At 38.3% G+C, this 12,073-nt stretch overlaps 1 protein-coding gene across 3 annotated transcripts in view; it reads right to left on the bottom strand.

The window, feature by feature from the left end:
• Nucleotides 1-12,073, bottom strand: part of cacna2d2a (calcium channel, voltage-dependent, alpha 2/delta subunit 2a) — a 145,859-nt gene that overhangs the window by 99,284 nt on the left and 34,502 nt on the right. For all 3 annotated transcript variants that reach the window (XM_032514824.1, XM_032514825.1, XM_032514826.1), the window contains exon 3: nucleotides 4,382-4,498. In XM_032514824.1, the coding sequence (XP_032370715.1) occupies nucleotides 4,382-4,498 (117 nt within the window). The remainder of the gene's footprint in view (nucleotides 1-4,381; nucleotides 4,499-12,073) is intronic.

Below are 12,073 nucleotides of genomic sequence, written 5' to 3'. Positions count from 1 at the left end.
CTTTTGCTACAGACATGAGGTCACAATGACCTTTCACCACCAAAATCTAATTAGTTAATCCTTGATTCCAAACGGACGTTTGTGCCAAATTTAAATAAATTCCCTCAAGGTGTTCCTGAAACATCATGTTCACGAGAATGGGTGGACAGACAACCAAAAAACATTACTAAAAAAGGAATTTAGTTATATTTAGAAAATGTGTATTTATTATGCATTTTTCGTAAGCGTTATTCTCCACATATGTTGAATTGTATCCTTGCTTATACACAAATTTCAGAGTTTTGCATGTTCAGCAGACCTGCCGTGGACTAACTAAAATACTATTACACTAGCAATGAATTGAAATAAATTGATTGAGAACAAGCATTGAATAGAATGTTTCCATTTTTCCTGTAATCAGTACCAAACGACTTAAGTTTCTTTCAGCAAACTTAGAAATCATTAGGTTATTATTCTGCCTGTAAAAATTGTTAACAAAATTCCTTAAAAAAAACGTCATAGTCTGTTTACAATGTGCCTCAAACAAGAGATGGGTAATAATGGAACTTGAACAGAACAGGACAGAGCAACACACAGAAAACTTGGTGATAAGTTACTGTATGTAACTAACTAAATAACTAAATTCATCAACCCTCCAGTGAAGTTGTCATCTGCAACCCACAGGTTAACTGAAATAAGCTAAAATGTTGAACATCAGAGGAAGCATTCCTGAATCATACAGTATTTCAACCTGCCTCTAGAAAACAAAGATTTATATGAAGTGTCCAGCGGCAACATTCAAGCCTGTCAGCCTACCGGGGTTTGAGTTACATTTGAATTTTGGCACAGACCTGAGAATCAGATCATTGTTTGAGAAGACGGCTGGAGCCAGAGGCAAGAAAGAAAGAGCAGACAAGGACATAGAGTGGAAGAGATTAAGACAACGGAAGGAAAAGAATAAACGTGGAGGCTAAAGCAGCATCCATTTTGTTTTGGTAAGGGGAACTTTCAGTACATTGCACTTTGAATGATATTTTATAGACTTTCATATTATAGTTATAGTCTTTTTCAATATTGGTTTTATGAAAGCAAGCACACGTTGCTGCATTAGTTATGTCTAATGATGACATTATAGCTGAAATGAAGTATTCAAACAGTTTGTGGCATGCAACAGTCTTTTCCGATTGTTGCATGCCCAAAATGTATCTTGCAGTAATGGCCCCAGCTAAACTGTGAGCATGGGCAGGTAAGCAAGGGAAAACTCACCAAGTGAATTTTTGTTTTTCACCCCTTTCCAAATAAGCAGAATATTTAAATGATTAAAATGTGTTGCTAATTTAGGAATTAAGGCTAAAGCAACTAAATCCAGAGCGTTAAGAAATGCATCCCTCCCCACTTTATGTCAGTAACTGAGTATTTAGAGTCAATGTGCATTTTTTCATTACTAATATAAACATGAATTACAACGAATCACCCCGAGCAGTTTTTAAATAGGTTGCAGAAGAATAATTTATTTTTGCACACATACACACACATTTCCACTTTTTTATGTGGCAAGGAATATTCAGGACTAAATAACCATTACAGGGGGTAGAAACGGGCCAGAATATAAAACGCTGTCAATACTGTGCTGAGCGGAGTTTGAGACCTTCTTATCTACAGACTGTATTAAAACAAGGCTTTTACTCCCCCCCCCCACCGTAGGAATAATAAGTCCACATGAATATATTCGCCAACAGTCTTGATTTTTGTTTTGTTTTAGTAGACAAAATCAATCCTAATCTGCCTAAATGAACCATTTTAACTTCTTGCATAATTTGTGTTCAAGTTTATATACTATTATGACTCTCTCTTTCTTTGCATTGCTCATTCTCTTTTGCAATTTTATCACTCTTTTCCTCTCTTCTCTGTTTTTTCCTTTAAATTTCCCCCCAGTCCTTCTCTCCTCCAACTGCTAACTCACCCCCCTGCTCCCTTTTTCCTTCTCTCCCGCTTGCTGCTCATTTTTAAATCTATGAATTTCTGAACATCATTTTCTTGATTTTTCCACGCCCCAGGGAGACATTCTCATTCCAGCCCTTCTCTTTTTTCACCTCATTTCCTCCCTCCTGAGTGAATCTCTCAGACAGGATGTGAGGTGACAGTGTGGCCCATGGAGGTTAGGGTGGGTTTGGTTGTGGTGTGTGTGCGGGTGTGCGGGTGTGTGCGTGTGCATGTGTGTTTCCAAAAAATGGGGGTGGGTGGATTGTCAGTGCCCTTCCAAATCCAATCCTGCACATGACCACGGGAGACGTACAGTAACGCTTTTCCCCCTTTCAGGATCCAATCGGTAGAATTAACTGTGCCTTAGAGAGACTTCTGCTCCTTGGCACGAATGAGCCTCATCCCACAAGACCTCATGCTCTTAAAAGATATACACTCCTGCCCCTTTAAAAGGTTTCAACTGTGTTAAAATCTGTCAATGCTTTCGCCTTGAGTGACCACATCAAGGCAGAAACAGGGAGGGGAAGTGGACAGTCCCTCAGTCGCCCTCAACCTTTAAATAAGGTGCTTTGCGGAAGAATTTCAAATTGTGCCTTGCATGTACTCAGCATACACTGATAAAAGTGTTCAGAAGTGTAAGCCAACGATTTTTGCGACATGAATGCTTTTATAATTTGTATGTACTGTATTATAAAGAGAAAATATACAAATCTGATTGAAGGGCAAGGTTTGCATTATACGACTTAAAAGCATATTACAGCCGCCACAATTTCAGTGTATGTGTGTTGCTCATGAACGATAAAGATGATCACAGTGATAAAAAGGAATCAGTGTGTGTAAATGTGTGCGCAGCTGTATGTGTATATGTGCATTGAATTGCATCAAATTGAATTAAATTGAATGTGGGTGGAGAAGATGAGAATCGCTCAACTGATTAAAAGGAGTGCCTCACTGCCATTATGGGGGCAAAAATAAAATCAGATTTAAAAATACAAATTATTATCAGGTAATTTTGCCTGATGATTTGCCTGTCATATTAAGTGTGAAGATAATCTGAACAAGTAAGACAGACCACTAAACAGAGTGAAACATTTTGATTTTAGAATCCACATTTCTGGTATTAAATACAGATATATAATATACAAATGCTTCTTTTCTTTATCTCTGGCTTCTAAAAATTAAAAATTGATTGGGTATACTTTTCTCATTTCCCTCCTTGTCACTCATCTTTTCTCCCCCCTCTCTTCTTCTCTAAAGGGTTAGAGGTTCCCCACTGTGAGAGCGAAACTAATTTTTAACTAATCAAAGGGCTGTCTGAGCAGAACGCTGGTAATAATAATACTCAAAAATGTAGGACCTTTGAAATAAACACTGTTCCGATGCAAACTATCAAACTATCTTTAAAAAAAAAAATCAATTCCATTTACCAATTCTACCATTCTACAAGATGTACTCATTGTATTTTAACATTCAGATATAGTACACTGCTTTCTACAAGAGTTAAAGGAAGGAATAAGCACGATCTCCTTCCATCAGAACACTCCCAACAAACTGCTGCTAATAACTCATCCTGTAGATGGCAAACTACCTGCACACCATTTTTATGTTTTATTTTGAACTACTTATCGATAAAGTTTTTGTTGCTCTGTCTTAAATTTTTATTGCCCCCCCCCAACACTGGACCCCCCCCCCCCAGCCTAACTTAACTTAGTATTTGTGTTAGTTAGTGTTAAAAAGTGTTTATCCTAGTTCAAACCCTTGTTGTTTTTGTTTGCTCTTTTTCTTTACTTTTTTTTTATATATATATATAAATTATATAATATCTTCTTTCTTACTATGTATCATACTTTATAAAATAATATAAGATAGCATAATAAGATTAGTTAAAAAGTTTTAAAGAATATTTTTATACAACGGATTACACTAACGCTAACCCTATTGAACATAAATAAAGTACAGTGTGAACATAAGCAGCAGCAGTAAACAAATAGCTGAAACATGTCAGACTACAATGATGTTGAATTGTGATTATGATTACGTGATTATAGCACATAATACCTACATTAACGAGATGTGATTATAGAGATATGATATGGAAATATATGTTGTGTGACCAGTTTGACACTCCAAGTGTGTAACACTCAGAGTGAGGAGTTATATATTGTAGTTTGATGGCCACAGGCAAGAACAACCTCCTGTGCGGCTCTGCTGTACATCGTGGCTGTAGGAGTCTCTCACTGAAGATGATACCCAGCTAACAGCTAACATAAGCAGAATATTCTTCTTAAAAAGTTTTACAAACTTTTTTTTAAAGATTGCACAAAATTAGAGCACAGAGAATGTAATGATGTGTAGTGTGTGTGCTGTGTTTTACATTTCTTATAGTGCATGTTTGTACACAAGTGCATCATCCTCTTACCTCTAAGGCTTTCCTCTTACTGTTGAGCAGCTTGGAGATGTCCCGTGCCACTCTCTCCACCAAGTCCTTGGGGTTGTTTCTCTTGATTTCAAACTGGCTCTTCTTCTCATTATAAATCTGCAGATGGAGAACACAGGGAATCAGAGGTCAAATTACCGGAGCTATTAGTTTAATTAAGAAGACCACAGAGGAGCTGTTTGATTATTCTCAAGGTAGCACACAAGATGGTAAACATTTTCTGTAGAGCAGACAGTATACAGCCTGTCGTTTTACCCATAAGCCTCAGCACTGTAGCAGCATTAAACACAGAACAGAGCCCTAATGGCAAAGCACTTAGCTAGCCAGCTGCAGTCTGGCAGTCAGGATCAAATTAAATAAACGCAAACTCCAGCAGATCCTCACTGCTGGGTAAACATCTTGTACCTCCACAATGTTAACTCCTTTGGAACTAACACAAGCGGCCTTATTCACAGCTTAGTGACAACACATTTGTGATTTAATCCAATGGGTTACTGAAAGCTATCCTAAATCAAACATGCCTGCAAATTTTGGTTACCTATAAAGGACCATAATCCCCTAGATTAAGTGCAAGTATGAATTACTTTTTTTAATCAGAAACAGCAATATATCAGGCACTTTTAATGGGGCGTTACTAGAATGAAATAAGGTTAGACCAATTAAACAGAAACAGACCACACAAAACTAAGTAAGAGAAATGGGTTTGGGATGCACAAGGGAATGGGATGTTTGTAAAGTAGGGGCGTCCAGAGGCAGAACGACAGATGCTTGGACCGCTGACAGGAACGTACTTGGGAGATTAGTCTGCTACCCCTAAAAGAATTGTGAAGGCTGACTCAGCGGCCCAGGCTCCATAGAATCTGTAGTCTACAACAGAGCACCACCGAGGGATAACCACTTATCCTGCTGCCCTAAAACACTGCAAGACCCACTTTCACACCATTAACACCATTTTGTATAGTTCTTCTGAAGAAAACCCAGGAAAAGCCTGTTGGTTGCTGAATATTTTTAGGCAATTAGGGTCTTTGTACATCTTAAATGTGAGGCTCAAAATGCTGCATTTACTCAAGGTTGTGTGTCTAGTTAATTGCTCTTTGACGTACTATACACTCATTTTTTTAATAAATCATTCACTCAAGTAATTAAACACACTTTAAACCTTTTTTTACATGATATGATGAAATGCATGCAAAGTACAGGGTGTTTTAGGAGACCTTTGACCCTAATTAACACCCCTGAAGACGTTAGCTTTTTCGGATGATCTATAAATGTATGTTCATGTTTAAACATTGAGAGGTGACGAGTAATGACAGGCAGCTGATGTAGCCCATATTGGTGCTGCAGGTACCGGCACTGGCTGTAAATCTGCACACTATACATGTAATACACGCAAAATAACACATTCTGAACTCCACAGTTCTCATTTTTGGAGAACAAAGTTTCTAAGAGGTTGATGTCAAGTTCTTGTTATTTTCTCAGCCATGCCTGAGATTGGTGCTCTCATTAACAGCAGTCTGTTAATGAACTTGTTAGTTTTTCAGCATACATCTGACAATCAAATATGCTGACCTTTAGAAACTTTCTCAGGGCTTTTGTTTCACTTCTTGTGTGGTTCATACCATGAGTATTAAATTATATTTATCTTTTTTAATTAACTCACCAAAGCTCTTCTCAGGCCTGAATAATATGCCAACCATAAAGTAAAGTGATATCACACATTATTGACTAAAAATATGTCTAGTCCAACATTATCTAGTAAAACATAGATTTAAAACTGTGTGTCACACAAAGAGAACTGATATAATCACAATGTGTGAGTAAGGCTGCAACAAATCTCCGGGAAGAAGGTATAACATAATAGTCAACCGTACCACTTAAATAGATTTTTATTAATGTCCATTTCATGTAAACTAGACCAAAAACGTCTGGAATATGATTTTTTTACTTCAATGTTGAGAAGCAGTGGTTCATTGTGTTTGTTCCATACCGCATGATGTGGCTAGTCTTCATTTGCCAAAGTGACACAACCAGATGCAACCATTCCTTCTGAAATGCAAAAATGTGACTTTCATTCCAGTTACAGGGATTACTATTTACAAATGAAGACCTTGCAGTTAGATAAAGTAAAGCTTGACTGTCTGCATCAATTGTTGTATGTATTGGTCTACTGTAGTGTGAGCATAATTACAACCAATAATCTGTGAAGCAATGCTTTCTTCTGTGTCATTAAACAACTGGGACACCCTATACTTATCTTTGATTTTAAGTCATTGAATGAGACACATACTACACAGTTTGACAAAGTGCAAGTAATAATAATAATAATAATAATAATAATAATAGTAGTAATGCACAAAACACGTGGGGTCCGTACATTTTGCAAAAGGAGGTGAGTATTCGCAGTACCCCCTGCCAGTCTCCTGCAGGGCCACTGCTATTTGTGGGCTGATCAGTTGGGTCTGTTCACAATGAGCAAGTCATTGTTTATATTTATCTTTTGATTAAGTTAAGTAATCATTGTGGCCTTTCAGTCACTATCTAGGATGTTTGAGATTCAATCCCCACACATGACAGCACCCACGTCAGTTAGATCAAACCTGATTGAAATCAGCACATTGCCTGATTCTGAAGTCTCATGATTGAATGTTTATAAACCAAATCTTTTCATATTTGGCAAAGTAACAATCTCTTGATTTGGCATGAAATATTATGTCTGTGGGATTGATGTGTTGATGTGCAGCAATTAGGAAAAGAAAACACTGGCGTCCATACGATCTGTCTCTGTCAAGCTGAAGGCTGGGCAGGCAGCCAGAGGCAGTTTCCCTCCACTGGCCCACTGAGCAGGCAAACCTGGCCCCAGAAGCTTAGACCATGCCAATGGAGCACTCTGACGAGATTGCCTGGTGTCTTATTTTGGCCGCCCTCTGAGGGTTAAGGGATCCTGCTTAGTTTCAAACAACACTTTAAACTACTTCTCAAAGGGAAATGTGAAGGTGAAGCCTGCATACTCCATCATGACGCAACAAAAAGACATCTTATTAAATATTTTTTGATGAGTAAGACAGGTAGTTCAATCATTTTAGTTTTGTTTCTATGAGGTAGTCTGCAATGCAATTCAACAGTCCATGCACGCACACACACTTGCACACAAAGGAATTACTCATCACCCCTCGGTTCTAAATGAGGCTCAGACCTGAGTCCAATAATCACGCGAGTATTTACGCACAAGAACATACCAACACATTTGCACATACACACACAGTTACACACACCGTGACACACACCATTTCAGAGGGCTTTTTCTTGAGGTGGAAGAAGACATTAATGGAATCTTATTAAACCATAAAACAAGAGCGAAGTTTTCTCCGCTCCATTGACGGACTACAAACCCCTGACTCTTTTAAGTAATGCATTTTTCAAGTCGATTTAAAAACCATGTCAAATTTGTTTTTAAATCAATATTCATTCCCTTAATGTGTGGTAGTGCTCTCTGGGTCTGCCTCTCTCTGGAAGATTCATGGCTTTCTCTGGGACATTACAGGCAGAGCCATCTCTACTCTGAGCTTAAACCAAATGCAAAATACAAAGAAAGAGATCAAAGAGACCCCTATTGCCACATGTGGGGATTCCAAAATATATATTTATTGTATTAATACACAGCAAGGTTTGTTTTTGTAAAACCCTTTGCAGGAAAAAAAAACGAGCTGAGGGAGTAATTTTCAGAGGGAAAAAATGTCCAATAACTTCCATTACTGCCCTTCCTTCTCCCTCTATATTTGAAATCCTTCTAATGCGTTGTATTATGATGTAGTCCCTGCTACTACAATCATCAAAGAGTCTCATTTGGAAATACGCTGCTTAATTACCTCCTCAACGCATACAGCAAGCAAACCATTGACAAATTAATTCAACCACTGTGTTCACTGTTCAAAATGTATAAAAATAAGCTGCTTCAATGCAGACACTGTACTGTAAATGCAGGCCAGCACCCAAGTGTCAAATAAAAGCAGAGCCGCTAAAACTGATTCCTACAATATCAATACTAGGCAAAAACTACAGATCACAGTTTATTTCCTATTGACATGTATTGATTTAAGAGCTGTGACGAGATCTTGCGATCTAAAACCGTGAAGATTTTTCTCGTTGAGGTGAAACGTCGTCTTGCGATTCAGTACACAAGTGCAGAATTACATCTACTGAGGACCGATTCATGTTAAATCATGATGTGCCAAATTTTGGTACCTGGGAGCGTAAAAGCGTGAGCTTCTTTTTTCTCTCTGTCACAGAGAGCAGAGCTCAACTCTGTTGCGGTGCAGACGGAGCTAACTACAGCAAATCTCAGCAGCTTGTTTAAGTCACAGTTTAAGTCAAGTGTGGTTAGAGTTTTCAAAACTTTACGCAATATAACATAATGGTGAGATCGCGGTGTAGTTACCTTTAGACTTCCGAGACAGACAGGTACAACAGCGTCCTCTATGCCCTGGTGACTGACTGACAGGCTGGAGGTTGGAGGGCAAGGCAACTTTATTTTCGTACATTTCAGCAACGAGGCAATTCAAAGTGTTTTACACAACATTAAAGAGCAATTAAAGTGACCATGAAAATAAAACAGCTAAAATAGAATAAGATACAAATACAAGAATAAAAGTTACATTGTAAAAAATGAATAATTATTTAATTGAATAGGTTGTGGGGGTGGGAGGGGAGAGGAGAGTGTTTTATTTTTTGTGGTATGTAAAATTTTCTAAATAAAGTAAATAGGAATTATTTTCAAAACTAAAATACATTTTTATTACTACAGAGGGAAATTGTTGTTGGGTACTGGCACCAAATTGCAGGTACCGGTATCGGTAAAAATGTAAACGTAACAAACCCTGCTCGTCACTTTTAAATCGTTTGTGTGGCCACATTTTGGATTCCTAGTGGAAACGCCGCAGTTATTAGGTCTGAGGAGGTTAGTTATACAGGAGAGAAGCCATTTCACTTTGTGGCAAAAACTTTCACCATGGTTGTTTTTTAATTTTTTAACCTTCGATTGCATAAAAGTCTTGCCTTGTAAAGCCAATATCGTATCCCGTCTCACCAAACCCTTAATGGATTCTGTTCACATTACCTTCTACACTGTTTGCCATAGGACAAAAAATTAAATCAAACAGGACTAGGCAATCACTCAACCTGGCCATTCATCATCTCTCAATATAACTTTGTGCCAAAAGTTCCATATTGAGATACCGTTTTGTGGTTCATAGTTCTATCTAAATGATTAAGATTCAATTTAACCAAAATCTTTCCCAGCCCATAATCTTGAATATGTTACAATGTTGAGATTTTGTTGTACTGAAAACACACAATTTGAACAATTTTGATTCAATTGTCTTTCGATACTTAGGTGATTTAAGTGGTGCAGTCCTGCTTTGTCAAATTGAGACAGCTAACCAAGATTTTTTTTCCTCTGCAGACTTAGAAAAGGTCATCCATGCTTTTATCGACCTCAAGACTTGCATTTTGCAAAACACTTTATTCTGGTTTCAGCAGGCAAAACATCCAAAGAAGACGGTTGACACAAAACGCTGTTGCCAGGCTTATAACTCGCACTAAGAGAAGTGACCACATCACACCAATCCTTGCTGAACTTCACTGGTTACCGGTGAGTTTTAAAATTAATTTTAAGTTTCTGAAAAATCTCAACTTGACAACAAAGGTGACCGGAATTTGCTGTCTGGGCCCCTCAGCTATGGAACTCCCTGCCTGAGAATCTCAGGCTGGCACACTCAGTAACATCTCTTTTTAAGACTCACTTTCATATTATGGCTTTTCTTAACCAACGCTATTTGTTGTAAATAATTATATTAGTGTATATTGTTGTATCTTAAGTTCTAAGTTCTGGATCTTATTTACCTTTCTATTTTATTGTAAAGCAGTTCATAACTTTGTTTTTAAAAGGTGCAACTTAAAGAGTGCTATTATTATTATTATATTATTATTATTATTATTATTATTATTATTATTATTATGTCCACGTTTTACACCCCTACATTTACAGATGTCTAACTGATGGCAGATCAGTATCATATACCTGAGCTGGCAAGGGCTCTCTAAGTGTAACTGGGCATGACAGCAGTGTACTGTAGTCACCTACACAGTTTGTCCTCTCCAGTGACCTATGTCTATTGTATATTGTGTACTACCACATAAACAGCAATTGTATCAGTTTCTCTGCCATTTTGTCTGGGAAACACTATGTTGGCCTGATGAAAGACAGTTTTGCTCTTTTCATCACTCTACATGGACTAATAAAAATACAAAGAGAGACAAATAAAGATAGATAGTACTGTAGGGTGCTCATCTCTCTGACAGGTTGGCCATTAAAAGCTCCTGTAACCGGCAGATGAGGTCCCTGTCCATTCTGGGAGAAGATTGAGCTGTGCTGTCAACCAGACAGAGCTCCAGCCCAGAAAGTAGCAGCCGGCCAATGTGAATTAGGTTGGAGGAGCACTGGGTGCAGACCAACAGCACGTGATAGTGCTGGCCACGATAGGCCTGAGGAGCTTTAAATCCCCTTTAGCTAGAGGTTGGAGATGAGTGACCATCATCGCTGAAGGGCCATAACCACATCAGCCTGCCTGAAATTATATTTGAGGGCTTTAGAGCTTGACTCACTCCAAGGTAATGGGACAGCTGCAGGAGAAAAACCAAGCACTGTGTCAGGAAACTTTACTCAGAATCATATGCAGTGTTTGAGCTGAGGCAAACCACTTGTATGTACTTGTAAAAGAAATAAACAGCAACAGTAAAAAAAAACAAAAAACTAACAGAAGTAATAAAGAAACATGATTATTGTTTAGAAAAATGTAAAACCTTGCTATTAAGAGCAAATTGTATTCACGTAGTTGTTTGGTGTACAGTACAGCATACTTGCTATCTAACTTCATCTAAGTATCACTGGAGATAAGTACTGTAGCTCAAACTGGTACTGGTGTGGGGTACTTAAGTAACTTCCTTCGCAGTGTTCCCACAGAAGAGCAAACAAGCTATTCTAAAGGGAACAAGTTGAATACCCACCAATGTAGTCATTTATTTACTTAAAAACATGTTTGATTGAAAGATTATGGGCAAGGTTACAGCCTATTTATATTATACCCACGTCAGCTCTAAGTAGCATTTTACAATTTAAAAGAACATATTCAAAACAGTGAAAAAAAAAGGAATGAAAAGGATGTGACTGTTTTGAGGTGCTTTTTGTAAAGAGGAATGATAATTCATGGATTGGAATGGCTATGAAGCTATTAACAGTGTTAATCAGTTATGTTATTGGCTCGAGGCTGTGACGCCTGGACAGCTTTCTGTGTAGGCCTGTCACTCTCAGAGGAAAAGAGAAGAGGTGGCTCTGCAGAGTGCCACTGACGGCCAATCCAACCTTATGCCGCTAACGCTCACACAGGACACGACAGAAGTAACTCTGCCAATCGCGACCAATATGCTTGATCTGGCAGTCAGGACATGAAGTACACACCAAAAAATCAAACAAAACGCACACCAACACACACACAAACACACAAGCACACACCACACCCCCACAACACACACACACCCAAAACCACACGTGCAAAATGCAACATGCACACGTGCTTAACTCCATTTCCCCCCCTGTGCAGCTCATACAGGTCACCCCTA

This window comes from Etheostoma spectabile, chromosome 4 (genome assembly GCF_008692095.1).
Source record: "Etheostoma spectabile isolate EspeVRDwgs_2016 chromosome 4, UIUC_Espe_1.0, whole genome shotgun sequence".
Lineage (NCBI taxonomy): Eukaryota > Metazoa > Chordata > Actinopteri > Perciformes > Percidae > Etheostoma > Etheostoma spectabile.
This window is presented reverse-complemented; position numbering and strand designations above follow the sequence as displayed.